Source organism: Lipotes vexillifer, unplaced genomic scaffold (assembly GCF_000442215.2).
Source record: "Lipotes vexillifer unplaced genomic scaffold, Lipotes_vexillifer_v1.1 scaffold999, whole genome shotgun sequence".
Lineage (NCBI taxonomy): Eukaryota > Metazoa > Chordata > Mammalia > Artiodactyla > Lipotidae > Lipotes > Lipotes vexillifer.
Window position 1 is genome coordinate 1,974,646 of NW_006774368.1, and position 22,984 is coordinate 1,997,629.

At 44.9% G+C, this 22,984-nt stretch overlaps 1 protein-coding gene across 3 annotated transcripts in view; it reads right to left on the reverse strand.

The window, feature by feature from the left end:
* Nucleotides 1–15,446, reverse strand: part of POPDC2 (popeye domain cAMP effector 2) — a 16,869-nt gene extending 1,423 nt beyond the window's left edge. The window contains exons 1-3 of one of the 3 annotated variants that reach the window (XM_007449142.1): nt 14,545–15,446; nt 10,339–10,447; nt 4,375–4,786 (exon numbers count right to left, since the gene is read on the reverse strand). In XM_007449142.1, the coding sequence (XP_007449204.1) occupies nt 4,375–4,786; nt 10,339–10,447; nt 14,545–15,035 (1,012 nt within the window). In that variant the 5' untranslated portion in view covers nt 15,036–15,446. Of the gene's footprint in view, nt 1–4,013; nt 4,787–10,338; nt 10,448–14,544 lie in introns of those variants that run through there. The other 2 variants (XM_007449140.1, XM_007449141.1) reach the window with 2 other exon arrangements.
* Between the last annotated feature and the right edge of the window lie 7,538 nt (nt 15,447–22,984).

Here is a 22,984-nt window from a genome sequence, read left to right on the forward strand (position 1 = left end):
GGAAAGAGCCTGAATATAGTGTGACGGTGATCAGTCTCTCCTGGGCAAATAAAACAGGTGAAGGTCTGGCTATAGCTTAGTTATTCAGGGGCCAAGGAGCTAGTGTGTGCTTTCTTTGGATCACCACCTTTTTGCTGTTCCTTTTGTTGTCAGGGGATCCTTTCAGCTGCTACCTTCCTTGGAATACCAGACTGGAGGAACTAAGATGGGAAATCATGTATCTCAGAGGAGAAGGGGTAGGGAGTGGAAGAGAGAAGCAGGGGCGGCATGGGGAGGAGTTTGTTAAATAATTCTATACAGAACAGAATTTTAAAATACCTTATACATTAAACTAGTGCTTTATAGCTTACAAATTGCCTTTGTGTACTTTATCTCAATTACTCCTCACAGCAACCTGGTAAGGTAGACAGAGGCTACCTATCTACTTATCAGTAGGTATTAATTATCTATGAGACTACTAGCCCTGTTTCGCAGATGAGGAACTTCTCTTGAAGGTGGTTAACTGGCAGGACAAGAGTCACATCTTAGAATCACAGAATCATAGCATCACGGAGTTAGAAGGCACCTTAATAGCAATAACCTAAGGCATCCTTCTCTCAGAGCTTGAATCACCTTAAAAAAACCTCTGAGATGATTTCTTCTGATCCCTGTTTGAATTCTTCCAGTGACGAGTAACTCACTGCTCCTTGAGGCAAATCCATTATTAATACTGAGCTAAAATCCTCTCCTTATAGCTTTCAGCCCTTAATTCATTTCTGTCCTCAAGAACTTCACCAAATTAAGGGAAATTGTAATTCCTCTTCTTTTCAAAATTTGAAGGTATTACTCTTGTCCATCTCTTGCAGATTAAGCATCTTACATTCTTCCAACTGTTACTCATGATTACTCATAATGTGATTACCTGCCACAGTGCCTGAAATACACAGTGGATACTCAGTGAATGTTTGTTGAATTGGTTCTGTAGCCTTGGTACTATGTCCTGGTCCTGGCCTCTTTCCTTGACCACAATTAGCCTCCATGTTGTAATCTGTTTCTCATTTGTTTGTTTATTTAAATAATAGAAAGGAAACAATATATAGTATTTACTTTCAAACCACAAAGTCTTCAGAACAACTTGAAAACATAAGCAAAATTGCCCAAATTTCAGACAGCTTTCAGTTAATTTGTGATAATGGACTCATTATCTGACTTAACTGAACACCTCAGAGATGCATTCATTGAGCATCTCCTTTAAGTAAGACATCAAATGGAGCATTGTGGAGTGTGTTCATAGAATTAACTGGAAAGATTCTAGTGAAGTCAGGGTTAATTTGAGGTCTAACTGTAAGACCCTGCATGAATACATTATCCAACAGCACTGCTTTGCATGTTAAAAAAAGTAGCACCCAATTGTGGGTAATTCTGGGCACCACCAAACTGAAAAATGTGCTCTCTTCAAAAATAAGCTCCAGTAGAACCTCTGACTGTTTTTAGTTGGTCTTAAATTGGCTTGGTGTCAGGGACAAGCGCTGGCATCAGTGTGATGAAGCTGTGTCCTGACAATGCAGAATCCAGTCAGCTTCATGCCTCTTATGTAAGTGCTGGGCGGGGATGAATAGCAATGAGCTTACAATTTTGGTCATTGAAGAGCCAGGGACTAGATGGTGAATTGTGCCCTGCTTTAGAAAGGAAACAAGAGTAAATTGCTACCAATCACAAGGGACTATGCTTATTCATTACAGTAATAACACTAAAAGGAGTTTGATGGCAAATAAGTCAAACCAAACACCCTAAAACACAATTCGAGGAAAAGGTCTGTGGGTTAAATTATCCCATTATCACAGACTAAATTGAAAGCTGTCTAAAATTTGGCCGATTTGATCACGTTTTCAAGTTGTTCTGAAAACTCTGTGGAAGTAAACTGTGTTTTTCCCTTTCTATTACTTAAGCCAAAGAACATTTAAAAACCTACTCTCTTTATACTACAAATACTAGTACTTTAGAAAGTGAGTTATGTTAGCAGTTTTCTCATCTTGAGCCTCAGAAAAGGCTGAATTTGGAAAGAGGCCTTTTATGCAATAGTATTAAGGGTGGAGGACCTGGGAGATGGAGTCGTGACCGCCCTGCACTGTCATCACATGGTAGGTGATAGACTCTTCACAGGTACAGAATGGAGAGAACTCCTAGTCAAGCAGGACCTACCACCCAGCAGGGAGGAGGACAGTCCCAAGTCACAAGAGAAATCATAGTGAAATACAGCAGCGAGTTCTTGCTGGAAGACACGCTGATGTCCTGGGGCTTGTGTCCATTATACTGTTGACTGGCTGCTTCTCTTTCCTCCTCTGAACAGCACATCCTCTGCCTTCTCACATAAACCCAGGAGGGCCTTTGGGGGCCAGCTGGGCCAACACACTCACATGAAGAACGTGAAGTTCAGTGAGGTTGTGTGGTTTTCAATCAGTAGCAGAGCCAGACATAGCAGCCAGGACTTCAGGCTCCCAGTGTGGGTCTCTTTCTTGTTTACAACCCTGCCTGCCTCTTAACGTTTGGGATGACTCATGCATAAGATGTGTAGCCATCAAAGGTGGGAATTTTCACACCTTCACTTGAATGGTTTTCTTTATAGGCAGAGGGAGAGGTACTGATCTTGGAAGAGTCAGGATTAAAAACTAAGTTGGGGATACAGGGCAGCTTAGGAAGAAGAAGAGACAGAGCAAAATAGGAAGTGGGGCAAATGGGAAGAAGGCAACAGAGAGATAAATACGGCAACAGTAAAATGGGGAAGACGTGGAGGACAGATATGGAGAGGGGAAATTAACCGAGAAGAAGAAACAGGCCTTTTTCTTCTTAAGAGCAGCAAACTGAGGGAACCAAGGACTGAGCAGAAGTCAGAAGGAAGGGAGAATGAGGAGAACAAATAGAGCCGGGAAAAGAGAAGAAAGCCAGGAAGAACATGAGGACACAGGGAGCTGCTGTGAGTTCAGAGTGTGTGCAGGTGGGTAGGTGTGTTGGACAAAGAGAGGGACCCACAGGACAGAATCCATGTGCACCAGTGGGGTGGGCGAGTAGGGCACAGTGGGAAGGAGGCAACAGGAGAGGACAACACAAATGGAGGAGGTCAAGAAAGTGATCTCGGGTGCTAGACGCTGGTTGTAAGGACTCTGCTTCCATAGATTATCAATTCCACACCTATGAAACCAAATAGCTAATCTTTTATCATTTGCCTCTCTGCCTCTTTCATCATTTATATGACTTGCTTTTCAAAATATACAGACATTCACTTACTTACCTCAAGTACCCTAAATGCCTTCCTCACTGAACTAGTTTCTTGGGAAAATAGTCAGTGTTTCCTAAAGAATGATTAATCTCTTAGCTAACCCTCCCCCACCTTGGAAATGCCTTCCAAATTGGGAACAGTGGGATTTTCCTCAGGAAAAGCCAGGCCTGCACCATGGTTGGCTGGAGTCCTAGAGGGATAAGTCACACAGCATTGTGAGAGCAGCCAGGGGGAACAGTTACTGCTCAGCACACACTTTCCTGTACACTCTCCTAAGGTGTGAGGGAAATCCTGCATGTTAGTCCCACCCAGATTACGCCCACTCTACCTCCCGCAGGTGTGGTTTTCTGGGAAAGTCACCCTATCATAGTAATATTCAGTCACAGCAGTGTCCAGTCCTGTGCCTGAGCAAATAACACACTTTCCACTGGCCCAGAGGAGAGCAAGGTGGGGACATTTTCCTCCCAGAGTCATTAGCCTCTAATCACAAGCCTCTTCGAAATACTCGATGTTAACAGAGGTACCTGTCCAATCCAGGCTAAATAATGACTGCTTTCCAGAGCTGACTATATGCCAAGAAGAACCATTAGGAATTAGAACCATGCCAGCTTTTTAAAAAATCCTTTAAAATGCATGCCACAAATAAAATCCCCTTTAGTCTTAGCTGTGGCCTTAGTTATTAGCACAACCTTGCAAAAAAAATTAGCAACCTATCTGCTTGCTCAAAATGTTGACCAGCCAGCCCACTTTCAAAAATGCAATCACACTTAATAAGGGATGAGTTAAAAAAAAAATTTAAAAAAAACTCTCATGCTTTGCATGCACCAGGAGTGAGTTGCTATCTGCAGGGTTGGGTTAATGCCACTCTCTGGGAATCCTCGGGAGGACAGCCTCCTTGAAACGATTTTTTGCCCTTACAAACCCAGTTAAGGCCAGCTGTTGGCAAGAAAGTGGCAGCTGCCTTCTGAGTACTTACACAGGATCCTGAGCCCGGCAGCTGTGCCCCTGTTAGTGCTCCCCTCACCTCATGTACTCCCCATCACTCTGATAATCCATGAACGATTCTGATCCTGACACCTCCTCAAAATCCTCCAGCACCAGACTGGTAGAGTCCTCACCCAGGACATTGCTGTCGGGCCTGGACATCCTGACCCAGGGAGGAGGTGCAGGAGGGTTGGTGGCCGCTGGAGGTGGGGAGCTAGGGGGTGTTTGCTGGACAGATGTGGGCAGGGCCTGAGGAGAGGGGGATGCGGCAGGCTCACGGACGTCCTTGTCATCCTTCTGAGACTCTGGTCCTGCATCCGGGGCAGCAGGACCTAGGACATGGTAGAGGCTGGGGAGACGGATGTCGAAGCGCAGCCTGAACTTAGCAAAGAGCTTGTCATTGAGAGTGTAGAGCTTCTCCGAGATGTCATAGCCCAGCAGGGCCGAAAAGAGGCGAGAGATGTATCGCTCTTTGGCCAGAAGGAGGTGGAGACTTTTCCGGGGCCAGGAAATGTAGCTACATTCAGTCTCGGCTGTCAGAGTGACCTGAGAGGGGTCAGGAGCAGAGAGTAAAGGCTGAAACTAGAAAATGTGTCCGTGCTTAGCACAGAGAAATATAGCGTTTACTTGGCAAACTGCTGCACTTTTCTGAAGAAGCTGTGGGAGTAGCTCTCCATGGCCTTGCCTGGAAGAGGTCCTATGACTGACGTTTACTGCGTGCACTGACACAACAGGGGTGGGGGGTGGTTGTGTGTGTGTGGAAGGTGCTCTTGTCAGGAGCCCTGAGATCAGCCCTTCACTTGCTGGGCCCTCACCTCCTAGAGCCTCAGTGTCCACCTCCGGTCTCCTAGCTTTCCTACTGTGTGTCCCATGGCTGATCTCACTAATGGCTACAGAAGGTTCTGAGCCTGCTGTGATTACAGGAGAGAAAAAGGGCCTCCTAGTGCTCGGAAGAAAGGTCAGGATGCTGATGATAGTTTTTTTTTAAGGACAAAAAGAGATAATATATTGGAGTGGGGACACAAAAAAGAGTTGGAAAGAATTTCAGTGAGAGAAGAGCCAGGCTGCATCCATTGGACAGAATGCTGGCTTGGGATTCAGGCCCATGAGCTGCTCTTGACTTGGGCCCTACAAGTAACCAAATGGATCTGATGACTGAAGTCAGAAAAGGGCACAGAGGAAGAGGAACTCTTTTTTGGGGGTTGGGGGGGGCCACCACCTTGCGGCATGCCGGATCTTAGTTCCCCGACCAGGGATCGAACCCGTGCCCCCTGCATTGGAAGCACAGAGTCTTAACCGCTGGACCTCCAGGGAAGTCCCAAGAGCAACTCTTAAGAGCACAAAGTAGAGGGACACCCCCATCTCCATTTATTTAGACATCTAGAAATTTCTGGGCACTCGCTATGTGCCCGTGATACAAAGCTAAGTTACACTTTGCAGGGTCAATAACGTGTGCCCAGCACAGAGTAGGTGCTTGATAAACCGTGTTAAAACAATGATGGTAAAGCTAGGTTTCAAATGAAAACATGCTTAGGATAGTAAAGGAAAAGGGTGTGGGAATCACACGATTCTTTATACTCTGGCCATAATACTTTAAACGTGAGCAGGTTGGCAGAGCTCAAGATGAAGATTTGTGAAATGAGAAGGAGGAGGACAGCAGCTGACATTTACTGAGAGGCGACCACATGTTGGCATTGTGTTAAATCCTTTATGTGGGTCGTCTCATTAAAGGTAGGGTTGGCTTTCCAAACATTCTTTGTTAGAGATCGTATATAATCCTTTTATTTCTTTGCCTCCAGAACTCCCCCTCCCCTCCCCTCAATCATAAGCACTGAAGTCAGGGCTCTAAATTAACTCATCAAGACCAGAAACGAGTTTCAAGTTCTGGCTTTACCGCTTTACTAGCTGTGTGACATCAGATGAATTGCTTAATCTCTCTGGGTTTGTTGCCTCATGGGAAAGAATTATTACTCACAATCCATCCATTACTAATTTGGTTCAGCAAGTAATTGTCACATCTGCCATTACCTGTACTTTCGATGTACTTAGTAACAATTCCCAAACAAGAAATAAGTGTGCTGCACATGAAGTGGGTGTGTGTAAGAGCTAATCTGGATGCAAACAGCGTCCTCAAAGCTGAACACAAAGACCGTGGGCATTCTTGTGAACATGCTGTTACTTCTTCCATCTTAAAATGAATCAAAATTTTAAAATTAAAATCCTTTTTCTTCACTTCACTTCCTTGGCTAGCTAACACTCCATTGATTTGCTCTCCTTTTCAGCAAAGCTCCATGAAAAAGTTGTCTAAATTTGCTGTTACCAATTCCTCTTGCACTCTCTCTTCAGCCAGCAAGGCTTTGCCCCAGTGGTTCACAAACTGTTCCTGGCAAGGTCACCAATGACCTCTACACTGCTGAGTCTGACAATCAGTTTTCATAGCATTCAGTCTCTCCTCTTTGATACTCTTTACTTGGTTCCCAGGATGCCATACTCTCCTGGTATAATCTCCTGATTGGTCCCTTTCAGCTTCCTTTGCTGCTTCCTCTTTTTCCCTCCAACTTCTAAACACTAGAGTATCCCAGGATTAATGGATTCTTGAACACCCTTTCTGTCTACACGCACTCACTTGGTGATCTTGTCTGATCCAATGGCTTTAAATATCATCTGTGTGCTACGACTTCCAGATTTATGTCTCAAGCTCAGACCTTGTTCCTTAATTCCAGACTCAAATATGCAACTGCCTATGCAGTGTCTCCATTTAAATGTCCATAGATGACGCAAATCTAACACTCCCCAAACTGGGCTTCCTCTCTTCTCACAAAGACCATACTGTCGTAGGCTTCCTTATCTCAGTTGATAGCAGCTCCATCCTTCCAGTTGCTCAGGTCAAAAGTCTTAGAGGTTTTCTTAATCCTCTTTCTCTCATGCACTACATCCAATGCGTTAGGAAATCCTTTTGGTTCTATCTAGAAAATATACGCTCTGGCCCTAGACGATGTGGCTCCATATCACCTCTCTGACTTCCTCTCCTACTATTCTCTCCCCTCCCTCTCTCTGTTCCAGCCACATTGGCCTCCTTTCTGAACCTCAAACATGCTAGTCCTTCCCACCACCCAGCTTTTGCACTGGCTCTTCCCTCTGTCTAATATGCTGTTCCCCCTGATATTCTCAGAGCTCACACTACCAATCACTTCAGGTCTTTGCTCAAATGTCGCCCGTTCAACAAAGACGTCCATGAACACCCCATTTAAAATTGCAACTACAGTTGACCCTTGAGCAACACGGGTTTGAACTGTGTGTGTCAATTTAAATGGGGATTTTTTTTTAAATAGTAAATACTAAAGTACTACACAATCGTTGAACCTGAGGATGTGGAACCCCAGATATGGGGGAACATATATTTGGTGGTTGGACTATAAATTATACATGGATTTTCTACTGCGGGAAGGGTTGGTGCCGCTACCTCCTGTGTTGTTCAAGGGTCAACTATATCTCTCCCTTAATTACACTACTCTATTTTTTTTTTTACTAGAAGTTATTATCTTTTAACATATTACATAATTTACTTATTCATTATGTCTATGGCTTATTTTTTGTCTCCCCTACTAGAATGTAAATTGCATGAAGGCAGGGACCTTCATCTGTTCTGTTGACTGATATATTCCGAGCACCTTTAATAGTGCCCAGGTGAGAATTCCCTGGCTGTCCAGTGGTTAGGACTCTGCGCTTCCACTGCAGGGGGCACAGGTTCAATCCCTGGTTGGGGAACTAAGATCCCACATGCCACATGGCATGGCCAAAAAGAAAAAAAAAAAAAGATAGTGCCCAGGATACAATAACTACTCAATAAATACTACTGAAGTGAATGAATGAAATCAGGTGAAGACTACCAATCTTGTATATTGCAAAACAACCTGATGTCATTTTCTCATATCCTATGTAAAATCCTTCCTAAAGGTCTTCAGGAAACCAATGGTTTGACTGATTCCCACATACACATGCACATGTCTGTAATAAAGTTTTGACGAGCTCTTTCTTTAATCCTCAGCTTCAAAGCTGGTTGAATGGATTAAATAAGCTGACATACGTAAAGAGACCTTGGGTCCAGTAAAACATGATGCAAGTGGGAGAAATAATGCTGATTTTTGTGTGATCCCTCCCATGCTATGTTCTTGGTGACTAATGAAAGGGTCACAGTGCTTAACAGTCAATAAATTCTTAATTGAATTCTTGAGAGGTGTGATGGAATGTTGATTCCCTTGTGGTAAACTCAGTAAGAATTATGATTCAGTCACTGTGGATTCCCTATTAGTCAACAAAGACTATGCAATTGCAAAGGCAAGGACAAGATGAACTACAACCCGAGACAACACTTGACATTTGCAAAGAGGAAATGGGACTTCACAGAGTCAAGAGCAAATATGTGGATCTCATTGCTCCCAATGGGGATGCATGCTAAAAATACAAATGGGAGAAATATGACAGTCCCTACATCCCTCTCAGATGACTGAGAGGCCATCTGGGGTCACAGCCCTTCCTTTCAAGCATAACTTAGGGGAGGACGCCCGGCTTATTCACCACCTGTTTCTCAGTTTCAGTGTCAGAAACAGAGCCTGGCCTGGCTGGCTCAGGACCTGACTCAGGCCTCCTGAGGGTTCTTATGGTCCTGGGAGGGTTCTCAAAGGAGACTGCTGGGCGGCTTGGAGAGGACGTGAGTGTGTGGTGGATGAAGCACGTTCAGAGGGGATCTGTGGCTGGTGGTCTAGGCAGTGGGATCAGGATGGCCTCTCAGGCTCTGTGCTCACAGAGCCAAGAGTCAGGGTGGGGCGGAAGCAGGCCCAGCCAGGTGGCACTGCCTGGCGTGTGTCTATTCTGGGGTTGGCTCGAATGCTCGCCTGAGGGACTCCCTGATAGAACTGGTAGGAGACACAGGGAACCCAGTACTGGCAAACTATCTGGACAGAGGAGTCCCTATAATGGTGGGTATCGGTAAACTCCACTCTCCTGGTAAACCTCCCATTTTAAAAAAGAATAGAAATAGTGGTGTCAGGCCGCTTGGCTTTGCTACTTTCTAGATGAAGACCTTGGGCAAATTAGTTGAGGTTTCTAAGCCTTAGTTCCCTCATCTATTAAACATGTTAATAATAACATTCAACCCAGAGGACGGTTGTGAGAATCAATAAGGCAATAAAACAGGTAGTGCCTGCCACGTGCTAGCCATTCAGTAAGTGAGAACTACAAAGAAGGTAACTGAAATCTGAAGGACTGGCAGAGAAGAGAGGAGGGCTCTAGCACCCAGGCCCTGAACTTGGAGTATGTATATCATGTCCTCTGGAGCCCTCTGAGACACAAACTGCCCACTGCCGAGCCAGTTCAGCGAACCTTTACTGAACACCTACTACTGTACACAAGGTATTGCCCTTTGGAGCCTGAAGATGGAGAGGAGAGCCCAGATTTCTGCCTCAAGGAGTTTACTATGCGAAAGACAGAAGGGAAACCAAATCGTTAGAGACGTGCGCAGTCAGCATGGTAAAGGGAATAGAAGAGGCATGTAGGTGGTGTGTGTGTGGGGCGGCGGGGGGAAGCTGGTGAGGTCAGCCTGGGCAGGCCTCAGAGGAAGTGAGATGCCATAGCCTCCTCTGGATGAGGAAAGTGCATTTCAGATAGAAGCGACAGCAGGAGCCAAGGCATGGCCATTGCAAAACAATGTGGTGTGTTTAGGGAAGAGCTAGTAGTTCGGTAGGGCTGGTATGAGCAGGAACTGTAAGGAAGGAAGGGGCTGGAGATGTGGCTGGATGTCACTAAAGGTCTTAAGTTACTCCCTAAGGAGTGTGGGCTTTTATCTTGTGGTCACTGGGGTCTTCTGGAAGAGTTTTAGGCATAGGAGTGACATAGACCCCCTTTCAGGGGTCTGCACCTCCCTACCCCACCCTTCCCCTGCCAGGCACTTTTCCCACAGGAGGAGAGTGCTCCCACCCCGAGCATCATATTGGCAGTGGTTCAAATGACAGATGTAAGAGGCGAAAGATGGAGGCAGGGATATTGCTGGGTTGCAGTGGGATGGTCTGGGGCGGTGCTGCCATGGGGCTCCCTGTTACCTGGAAGACCCCCTCCGCAGAGGGATGTAGCGATTCCCACTCAGGAGAGTCCATGAACTGGTAAGGAAAGATGTAGTGCAGAAACTGCCCGTCCTGGCTCACACGAACCCTGGCAAAGGGAGAGAAGAGACTGTGGGAAAAGGAAGGTGGCTACCCGAATCCTCTCCGAAGTCTAAGTTACGTGTTAAAGATGATTAGGGTCCAGTATGGGGTTTTTCCTCTTTTCCCCAGAAAACTCAGAGTCTCAGCCTCAACCTCTCCTCTAAAGTGAGTTATACTGGGAAAGAAGGTTCCTTTATCAGGCAGAGGGGGCAGATCAAAAAGATCTCTAAGGTACATCCTGTCCATTTGAAAGGAGCTACTGTTCCACTTTTTCTGGAGCTTTATTGGCTAAACAATTATGTATGGAGCACCTTCTGTGTTCCTGGAAATCTGGGAATGTGGAGATGATCTGATCCTTGCCTTTAAAGATGTCACAATTTAGTGGAAGTCACAGGTACATAAATAACTGGCTGTAAGTCAGCATGTGCTACTGTGGGACAGGAGACTAGAGGACGGAGAGATCTTAGTTCTCTCCAAGTGGCAGACTTCTCAAAGATGATATTTGAGCTGAGTTTTGAAGAAGGAATAGGATATTGAGAAGCAGATCAGAATGGGGATGGAGATCTGAGAAATCCAGTGTGGAATTGTTTTCCAATATCTGCTTTTTCCCTTCCTCCATATTTGGAATTTTAGCTGGGTTCCTGGCTGCCCAGCTAAACTACATTTCCCTACCCCCCTTGCCACGTGGTAGAGCCATGTGATTACGTTTTGGCCAAGGGGATATTAGCACTCCACACCTTGCTCCTAGTGAATGCCTAGATATATATGTATGTGTGCAAATTACCAAAGACCACCATCAATTAATAAATTATTGCGTATTATCTGACAGCCTAAAGATGGAAGACAGAAGGGGACGTAGGTCTCAAACCAAGCCCAAGATGTGGTGTCAACCTACACTCCCTGATGGCAGAAACGCACCTGCTCCTACAAGACCTATCAATATGTGTAGATAGCCATCAGAACTTCCCTGAGTAATGAAAGGATACAAGGAAAGATGATGTGCCGTGTTCTCCTACCTCACAGTCTTCACATATTCTGTCCCCTCCAGCTGCCTCTCTTCCCAATCCCCACCTTCTCCTCAGGCCTCAGCTGAAACATTCCTTCCTCCAGGAAGTCTTGTCTGGCTGCCCCAGGAAAGTTAGGTCCACTGCTTAAATGCTCTCATTGCACTTTGCCTTTCTCCTTGGAAATGCTATGTCTGTTATTCACCACTATGTCAAACATGAATTAGTGCCTCTCTTCATACACTGTAAGCTTCGTGAGTACAAGGGAAATATTTTTCTTTTCTTTTCTTTTTTTTTTTTTTTTTGCAGTACGCAGGCCTCTCACTGCTGTGGCTTCTCCCGTTGCGGAGCACAGGCTCGGGATGCGCAGGCTCAGCGGCCATGGCTCCCAGGCCCAGCCGCTCCGCAGCACGTGGGATCCTCCCGGACCGGGGCACGAACCCGTGTCCCCTGCATCGGCAGGTGGACTCTCAACCACTGCGCCACCAGGGAAGCCCTATTTTTCATTTTTTAACACAAGATCCCTAGTCCCTAGCCCCCTTCATAAATATTTTTGGAAAGGGGGAGGGAAGAAGGAAGGGAGAAAGGAAAGGAAGAAGGAAGGAACAATCAAACAAATGAACTCACTGTGTCACCATAAATGGACCAAAACCTCAAAGAAAAGCTTCTCTAACAAAGGAAGAAAGACAACAGGAAAGAAATGAGGCTGCTGCCACACACATCAGATCCTCCTGTCCTCTCCCCAGGCAAGGAATCTGGACACCCAAGCAAGCCACTGAGGAGGGACAAGATTTTACAGTGTGAGTAACATCTAATGAGCCTGCATGACTCCCTGAAGCCATTCACATTGTATATTGTATCCTTTGTAGTTTGAGTCTCCTATTCCTTCTTGATCTCCTGGACATCAGGTAATTTCATCCTCCAAGAAGAGCTTAGACAGTTAGTTGCCTCTTCAGGAGTTCATGCTTGGGATTGTATATGAGAGAAAATCTCCAACAGTAAGCACAGCTTAACAGGGTGATGAACTTTGAGGAAGTCACTTTGCCTTTCTGAGTCTTGAAAGGGATTGATTGCCTTACGAAAATAAAACAAAAAGGACGTCTGAGATTTCAGCAAAGCGCTCCAGATGAGAGTCTGCACATGAACTGGGGAGGTCTCCACAAGAAGCCTCCATTTCCTGGCATGGAGTTCTTGTCTGCTGCTTTGAGGTGTTTGGTACCTCACCAGCCAAAGGTACGATGATTCTCCTTTAAAGCTGGAGCCTGGTCATACAGACTAGAAGTCCCTTTCCCCAGCTCCAACTTAGCAAAGTTGAGACAGGATGACGTTGAAAGATCTCAAAACAAAACTCTTACTCCAAACCTTGCAAGGCAAGAAAAATATCAAAATTGTCTAATTTTTGACTCAGATTTTAGATGCTAAGTATAATAGGAAAAGCCACACTGAGAGGGCAAGGCCCCCTCTCCTCTTCACAGGGACGTGGTCTTCTACAAGTTCATGGTAAATCCATTATATAAAACTGAACCATACAATAATCCTGATGTATGGTTTATTTACACTTCAGTTCACCCATAAATGAAATGAAACATCACAAAACCTAATAGCTCATTCAACCCAGGACCTCAGACTCCAAACAAAATAAAAACATGTGTACATCACACTTTGATTCTATACATTAATACATAAATGCGTATTATTACTAGTAGCAGTAGTTGTTGTAGTACCATCATCATCAATGTCAAACTCCTCTTTTTCCCCACTGTGGCTGGCGGTCTTATCTGGTTTCTTTCTTATTTTTTTGGAATCAGACCCTTCTGATTACTTTCTTGTCTTTCTACCACATTCTCCTGGTCTCAAGAAAGCAGGAAAGAGGAAATTAAGGACAAAACTTTTGAAATACTCTACTTGCTTTCCACAGAGCCAGCCCAAGTACATACCAGGTTAAGATGCTTACTGTCAGATGCTTAGCTCCACACACAAGTCCCACTAGGGCAATATTTCAAAGAATTCACAATTTCCTACCAACTGTGCAGCACATAGCTCCATGGTATATTTGTTCAGAAGAGATCAGTCAATGGCCAATGCTCGCATGCAGCCTGACCAGGCATACAGTAATCCTGACAAAGCCCATTTCTGCTAAGGCCTGACTGTCAGCCTCCTTAAAAGGTGTCATCCAGTTGTCTCCACCATATACTCAGAGACACACGTGGGCATCACTACTCCCCCCTCACTGTCTGGCCCGCAGGTTTATAGCACTTTACTTCTTCGTCTGTAAGAATCTCAATAGAACAATTGGAAGTGGAAAAGTGGACAAGGGGTATTCCTGCTCCATACCTGGGTATATACAGAATGGCTTTACCAGGGCTTCCCTGGTGGCGCAGTGGTTGAGAGTCCGCCTGCCAATGCAGGGGACATGGGTTCGTGCCCCGGTCCGGGAGGATCCCACATGCCGCAGAGCGGCTAGGCCTGTGAGCCATGGCTGCTGAGCCTGCGTGACCGGGGCCTGTACTCCGCAACGGGAGAGGCCACAACAGGGAGAGGCCCGCGTACCGCAAAAAAAAAAGAAAAGAAAAAGAGAATGGCTTTACCATAGAATCTGTATGGGATATTCCCCAAGATCTTTGATGCCTTGGAGGGAACAGGGGTTACAGGAAACCCCCTCTGTTTTGGCACTGTTTCTTGTACATACTTGGCACTTAGCAAATGTTAAATGCATATGGAAGGAATGAATTAATCTTACTGAAATGTCCACTTTTCCAAAGCTTACGGAGATATTGCTGCAGTTTAGACATGACATGCTGGTGTGTGTGTGTGGTGTGGTCATTTCAGACCCAGGCTCAAGAAACACTCACCCAACACCTCCCAGCACAAGTGCACACACAATCCTTCCTGCCAACCAAGGTGCCTCATGAGCTAGTTTCCTCATGGAAAATGCTAAGAAAGGGGAAGCAAAGCACATGCTTAGAAAAATCTATTTTGGTTTGGTTTGACTTGTCACATCCTTCCTCAGTGGAAGGGACATGAAATGGAAAGGGAGGCACTGGGAAATGAGAAGTGTGGGCGTGGGGAAGAAATGCTGGGCATTGACCCAGCGGCTTACCGGCCAGAAAGCAGCAGGGACAGGCGGTCGATGGGCGTCTCGCCCTCCACGGCGTAGGTCTGCTCCGTGGCCAGAGTCAAGACTTGCTCCTCGCAGCAGCGAACGATCTCCTTGTACGCTGGCAGGGGTACCTGCAGGGGCAGGCACAGCGTCTTGTAGAGGAGCTCGAACTCCTCGGGGAGGGTGTCCTCGCGCAGGCGGTACACCAGGTGTGCCAGCTGGAGCACGCAGGCAGTCGCCAGCAGCATGCTCCAGAGGACGATGTCTAGGCCGCAGGCGTCGAACCAGCCCCACAGCACACAGCACAGGTAGCCCGTGCCCAGGAAGCCAAAGAGGTAGAAGCACCCATACACCCCGCTGCCCCCCATGAAGCCCAGGAGCAGGAGGCAGGTGGCCAGGTGGTAGACAGCCCCTTCCTGGTCCCGCCTCCAGCCGACGCACAGCGGCCCGCTCCAGAGGAGCTGGCCCACTGCGCTGCCGTTGCTGCTCATCTTCGGGCCTCAAAGCCTGTCGGGCTCTAAGACTGTTGCCACGTGGGAAATTCAGGAAATGGGTTAGCCTGTCCTCTCAGATGTCATCTCACCATTGGCTTCTCCCCACCAGCTCCACCTTTCCTGGGAGGAATGCTTGCATTAGCTTGGGGAATGAATGGCAGAACATAATACACTTCATGGAGAACTGAAAACCTTTCTTTCTCTCTCCCTCAGCAAGGCTCTGGCCCTCCCCGCAGAGCTCTGACGAGCGTCCACGGCTCCAAGTTTCTTAGGACAGTCTTCACATTTGGCTCTTGGCAGGAAACCTAAATTGTCCTGAGGAAAAGATAGGACTATGGGGCTGAAAACTTCAGCAGTGAGGGATAAAAAAGCAGCCACATCCTGCTTTCTGTTGTCCCCAAACAGAATGAGGAGAGCCCAGCACGGGAGGCACATTTGTGCACCATTTGGAATGCATCTCTCTTGGCACCAGAAGAAAGGGTGACCCCAGACGGATACCATGTTTGGAATTGGAATCCAAGTGGTACTGGCAGTGAGAAAAAACAGGCCAGGCAGGCTGGAAGAGCACTTAACATACCTCCCAAGAGGACAAGATAAGACCTGGGGCAAAAGAGGCAAGTGTGTGTGTGTGTGTGTGTGTGTGAGGGGGTGGACAAAGGGAAAGTGTGCACAGAATTTACTGTCACACCTCAGGCAGGACACTGTCCAGAGACCCCTCTAGGAGGGCTGGGGTCTCTCCTGAGGTAGGAGGACACTTCAAGGTCGGAAAGTATGGGACTATTATCAGAAAAAATCCTAACAGTGAGAAGTGGAAAACCCCTTGAAAGCCTTTATGAAGTCACGTTGGAAATATGACTTTATTTGAAATAAGCATTTATTTGACAACCATTAAACAAAATTAGATATGCAAAGCAGCTTTTTGAATTCTGACTTTCTCCTGTGTGTATCTGGATCTAGTAATAGTTAATACAATGGTAATACATTGCTCAGACCATCACCCCACCCACCCCAATATTGGCGAATTATAATAACCATCACCTATTGAACACCTACAAAATGGCAGACGTAGATTAGGCATTTTACATACACATGATTTAATCATCACACAACCATTCCAAATAAATATTATCCTCCTTCTACATCTGAAAGAAACAGGTTTAGAGAGGTAACAAGTTCCCACAGGTAGTAAGTGACAGAGGCAGGATTTTTTTAAAATAAATTTATTTATTTATTTATTTTTGGCTGCGTTGGGTCTTTGTTGCTGCGTGCAGGCTTTCTCTAGTTGCGGTGAGCAGAGACTACTCTTTGTTGCGGTGCGTGGGCTCTCATTGCAGTGGCTTCTCTTGTTGCGGAGCACGGGCTTCTAGGCACGTGGGCTTCAGTAATTGTGGCACGTGGGCTCTAGAGCGCAGGCTCAGTAGTTGTGGCACGTGGGCTCAGTAGTTGTGGCTCACGGGCTCTGGGCGCGCGGGCTTCAGTAGTTGTGGTGCACGGCCTTAGTTGCTCCGCGGCATGTGGGATCTTCCCAGACCAGGGCTCGAACCCGTCTGGCAGGCGGATTTTTAACCACTGCGCCACCAGGGAAGCCCCAGAGGCAGGATTTGATCTCATCTATCTTATTGCTGTGTCCCAAGTAGTTTGCACAGTTAGTGGAAATACAGGACGAGATCCATGACTCCTAACTCCACTCCCCCCAGAAAGTCTGAGGACATTCGGGAACTTCTGGATGAACCTGGGGTCTACCTTGGGTTATCAATTTGAAATCTGGGAATATGCAAACACTAAACTAAGAAATGTCCCTCTGGCTTCCACATGACTCCTTGATTTTGTTTCCTTACTACCATTACTCCTACAGCCCCTGAGGTATGGGGGCGGAGACAGGGGGTGGAGGCACCCAGTAACCTTCCAGAACTATTCAAGTGCTCGATCCATAGGGACCTTTATTATACTGCTAGTAACCTAAGTAAAATTAGTGAGAGATTAGGAATTGTCAAATATGCAGAGGAGTAGAAGTTTTCGATTCAACACACACTGAGTGCCTGCTATGAGCCAAGCACTTAGAGAATCAAAGATTCCCAAGAGCTTTCACTCTATCAAGGGAGAGATACCTCAAAAAACAACCTCAGTTCAGTGTGGGAAGCATAGTAACTGAGTTGAGTTTAGGAGACGTGGCAGCCTAGAAGGAAGGTGGCATTGAAGAAGGAAGACACAGGTGCTAACAAGGAATTTGCGGTGCAGAGGTTGAATTAGCCAGGTAGAGGGAGAAGAGGATTTCTAGTGGTGAGAACAGCAGCAGAAGCATGGGCATGGAGGTGTGAAAATGTACGGCATGTTGAAAGAAGCTGGGGTTTTCTTCTTTAATTACAATCACCTAACCAACAAATGTGCATATTATTCCCTTTTTTCTAACGTTGAGGGGGAAAGTCAGTGGCAAAGGAAAAGAGCTAGAGAGCTCCTGGAGAAGGCCCAGTGCCCCACCCCGCTGCCCTCGCCCCCAGCCTTTCCCACAGCAACCATTGGGGTCCTTGATGTCATTTCAGCTGTGGAGTTTGGGGATTTCCATATGCTGCTTTTCTGTCACCTGCCTGCCTCCTGGCCAAGCCACCCCCTTTAGCAAGCAGCAGCTGCTCATCCCTCCACCTTAGTCATGCACCCCCTGAGCTGTCAGAGTGGCTGTCTCTGCCAGCTGTGAGCAAGGAAATGAGAAGCACAGGAACAGAGAAACAACCAAGGCTCTGCCCAAGATAGAATTTCAAAACAGGTCATCTTTCTCAGCAAGCCTGACCAATGGGCTGGTCCTGATCCCTTAAAGAGCCAGGCGGACCAACTGACTGCTGGCTCTCAGCCTGCCTTCTTTGTCAATCCACAGATGTGCTCATCTGAGCAGAAGGTACTAACATTTGTCGAGCGGTTATTGTTTCCTCATGTCTCCCCATGATACTTTATTTTTAATGGAAGAAACAAGCTCAGAGAGGTTAAGGAACATCCCCAAGGTGACAGAGATAGTATGTGAATAGGGGCTAAAGCCTAGGTCATTGTGACTCTAAATTGTAGGTTCTCTGTGTTGTACCACCTTGCCAGGTACTTTGGGGAGTTAATATGTGTCCATATGCAGGCTCATTCATTGCTACCAGGGATTTGTGTATGCCACTGGGGTGGCATAAACACCACATGCTGCCTGTAGTGACAGTGACAGTGATGCCTGTGGGGTGGGACCTATGACAGGAATATAGTGAAAAGCTGTATCTTTGTTTTTAAAACCAGGTTTGATAGAAGAAGAAAGAAAAATTGTGTGTCAAAATGGTATGTTCTTATAAGGAAAGCCACAAATATGCAGGCAGAAGCACGGTAGAAAATATTTGGGGAGAATAAAAGGAAAGACACAGAAGTCACATCATTTGTTGAGTCAATTCTATTGAATAAGCATTTACTTAGGACAAAGTATGTGTGCCAGGAACTGGGGATAGAAGATGAGGAAGACAATGAGTGAGGGAGACTGACCCAGAAAGAACTACAACCGAAAAAATACACTTATTGGGCATGTGACCAACGAGACATAAGAGGACATGTCAGGGAGCTTCTGGAAGAAGTATACTCCCTGGTGGAGACAGTAAGGAGGCCTGCTACCTTTCATCCTGGCTTGAATACAGTTGTGTGATGATATAATGCTTGAAGCTATCACAACCATGAGATAGGAAGGGGTTCAAAGGAAGCACTGATAGGGGAGCAAAGAATACAGGAAAAACATCACAAGGGAGGATGACATTTAAGCTGGTTTAAAAAGCTGAGTAGGTGTTCCCCAGCTAGGGGAGGGCATTCCAGGAAGGGAGAACAGAATGTGAAGTCAAGTCCAGAAGTAAAACAAAAATACATGGCATATTCTGGTAACAGAGAACAGTTTGTTATCAGTGAATCAAAGGGAGCAGCAGGACACGAGGCAGGAGAGGCAGGCCAGGGCCAGATTATGAAGTCAGCCGGCTACACCATCTCTCCAAGAGTGGTCACAGACCACGGCTGGTCCGAGAGCTGTTACTGGTCCATGATGAGATATGGACAGAAACTGAGAGAACTTAAGACATCTTTATACAGTTTGACAGGAAACTTATTAGTCTGTGAATTGGAAAAAACTAAAGTAGTAGTAGTTTACTACTTGTAGTTTGAGAAACTACATGCAGTTTTACCACAGGTAGTTTGAGAAACATTGGGCTTGATGCTTTTAATGCTTTCCTAATATAGTTATTAAAATCGAACACAGGCATGATTCTAGGCATTGGACACATACTGCTGAGTTGATCTTGGGCAGACACTACTGGTTCCTTATCCATTTCCCCTTTTTCCCCCAGTTTATGGAACTCTGATTTTGCTTGGGTAATATGTAAAGGAGGGTGGGCTTCTCTCCCAGTTGCCAGGGCCTGAAATAAGACCGGTCAAGGGACTTCCCTGGTGGCGCAATGGATAAGACTCCGAGCTCCCAATGCGGAGGGCCCGCATTTGATTCCTGGTCAGGGAAATAGATCCCACATGCATGCTGCAACTAAGAGTTACCATGCCACAACTAAGGAGCCCACCTGCTGAAACTAAGACCTGGTACAACCAAATAAATAAATAAATATTTTTTAAAAAAACAATAAAAACTGGTATCAAAAAGACTTCCAAATTAAAAAAAAAAAAAAGACTGGTCAAATCCAAGCACGATATCCCATTCTTCACAATGGCAACTAGTTTAAGAGTGGACATGTGACCAATGAGACATAAGAGGACATGTGTGTGGGAGTATCTGGGGAAAAGTATACTCCCTGATAGAGACAGTAAGGAAGCCTACTACCTTTCATCCTGGCTTGAATACAGCTCTATGATGATGTAATGTTTGAAGCCACTGTACCCATGAGATAGGATAGGCCTAAGGATGAGAAGGTTAAAGAGGAGAAAAATAGAACAAGCCTTGGTTCTTCAAAGTATCACTGAGCCATTGTCTCAAACCTGAAACTTTCAACCTTCAGACTTTATGACAGGAGATAAATTACATTTATTGCTTAAGTCTCTGTAGTTGGGTATTCTGGTACTCACAGTTGAAGGCATTCAGATTCCGATCTCCCTAAGGATCTCCGTAAGGACTACTCTTCAACCAACAGTTCTCCAAACATCTGCTGATTGTTTTATTCTATGAAAACTGAACGTCATATGACTTGCCTATGTGCTACCAATAATTTTCTCTCAAAAGTCTGAGTAAACTGAGAGGAATTGCTCCTCTAAACTCAATTTGACCATTCAGGATGACTTAGTTGTTAAGTGAACACGATGATTTAGTGCAAAGTTGGTTGTCTACTCAATACCCATTTACCATTTACCACTTGGTCCTTGTAACAGAATTCCAGTTTTGTTCTGATATCTCACCTACACATGGATCCAAGGAGGAAATCCTGTTTAAGCCAGTCAGCAAAGGGCATTCTGTTGACAATTATTATTGGTCCATAAAAATACACATAACCTAATTTGGCTCAATCAGACCAAAAAAAATGGGGGTGGGTGTGGGGACTTCATGCCTTAGGAATGATTTCTCTTTCCCCTGCTGCACTTGAACAAGAAAGTACATTATTAGCTTCATTAGTCTTAGGAGAGAGCTCTGAGATGAAAATAACTTGAGTCTTGGATGGCACCACTGAGCCTTGATATCACTGCATCTAGAGCTTGTCCTAACCCTGGACTGCCAGTTATGTGTTTCCCTTGATGAGGATTTTGTATTACTTAGCTGTCAAAAGCACCATAATTAACACAGACAGAACTACCATCTAGCAGTTTATAATAGCTAAAGAAAGAAACACTGGGTATAGTCACACATGCACTCTTTTAAGGAAAATATTTATCATAGCACTGAATATTCAACTTATAGCTTATATACATATATCCACCAGAATATAAGCTCTTTGAGAGCAGGCCATGTCTTACTAATCTTTGTTCACTACTTAGCACATAGTTGGTATTTAGTATGTCCTCAGTAAATGTTGAGTCAAGCAGCCTCTATTCTTGAGGACAGGGGATATGTCTGGTTCACACATAAATACTCAACACTTAGGGCAGTTCCTTGCACGTAATAAGCCTTCACTAAATACGTACTGAGTGAATAAATGAATTTACAACTATAAATATATGATGTTTATATTAGACACCTGGTACAGGAAAGAACATTGGGCTTTTGGGCTTGAACTCTAATGACCAAGACTCACATCCTAGGTCACCAGATATTTAACCAGAGCAACTTCCTTAACCTGAGTGCCTGTACTCAGCTGTAAAATGGGGATTATAGTTTCTCCATCACCCTCACATCAGACCTGCAGAAGGTATAGTTAGCCTAATGGAGACCTTGCTTAGGGACATGGTCCTGTTCTTATCAACCTTCAAGGCAAATGTTTCACGTTAGACGAAGGGAACTAATTATAGAGAATAGTGTGAATGTATCTGTATTGAGATTTTGGAATGTATTGTGAATAGCAGGGGCTTAGCAAAGAGGTATGTGGTGGTCAGAATGTGGTGATCACCTATTAGGAAGCTAAGTTCTTCATTTTTCAAATTATTGTGGTGACATCTATTACTGTTAGTATCAAAATGCTGCACATGATTTCTGGGAAGGCTTAAGCACTAGGGAAGGGTAGGCAGAGGGTCTTGTGAGATGTACTTTTAACTATGGCAGATGTCAAGAAGGGTGTGTTAATTCTTTACAAATCAGGTAAGCGTATCAAACTGGCAAAGGCTGAAAAAAGTTAACCTTGCTAAGAGCTTAGGGAAACAGGCACCCACAGGTACTAAGGTATTATAAATGGGCACCCCCTTTCTAGAGATCAGTCAGGTAGTACTCATTCAAAGCCTTGAAAACTCTGGCCCATCCTTAGTTAAATGATTAGTAAAGATACTTGTAAAGACTGTCCTATGGAAACTTCCATTGCAGTATTATAATAGAGTAGCAAAACAATAAAAATAAAAAGTGAACATACATGCAGAAAGAGATAAATGGCAAGAAGGTCACCAAAAAGTGGCCCTATTGTAGACTGGTGGGATTTCAAGTGACTTCTTTCTTTCTTCCTTACATGCTTCCATAAAACCAGCCAGCAAAACAATGTATTTTAAAATCAGAAATAATTTAGGTATCTGTTATGTATCCTGTTCAATTCTGAGACCCAATTCCTAGAAGGGTATCTGACACACAGCAGGCATTCTATAAAACATTTGATTGTTGAATGTATGTAGATAGGGAATCGGTAAGCCATAGAGTAGATTGATACATAGCTACTACAACTCATATTGTAGAACTGAACTCACAGGTGGTAAAATATATTAAGGGGAGAAGGTAATATTGTGATTGCATTAAAAATATGTAGTATAGAAAAATGATCTAAATTTTTGTTTTAGAAAAATGTATAAGAAAAGTTTGGAACAGCAAAAATTAACATTGGGAGATGATAAGGTTAAGGATTTTCTTTTTTTTTCCTTTTGTAGTCCCAGGACATATTCAAGCAGAATCTGGATAACCATCTGCCAAGGATCTGTATTGGGTGGGAAGTTGGTTCACATCATCTGCCTTAGGAGTCCAAGATTCTATTCTTCACCCTAAAAGAATGCTCTGAAAACTATAAAGTGCTTACTATCAATAAAATAAAAACTCTACATCCAAACGAATATTAAAGTGAAAAATATGAATACAGACTCAAAGAATTAGAGAATGTTAGTAACACTGAATGTTACCGTGCCAAATGCTTTATGTACACCATTTCAATGCATAAGCACAATCTTGTAACTTAGGTATTGCTGCTCTCCCTGTTTTCTTTCAGATGAGAAAAACAGACACAAACAAACAGTTGACTTGCTTGAGGTCACATAGCCAGCTGTTGAACTTAAGTCTGTCACACTTTGAAGCCATGCTCTTAATTAACTAGGAAGGAATCTTAGGAAAC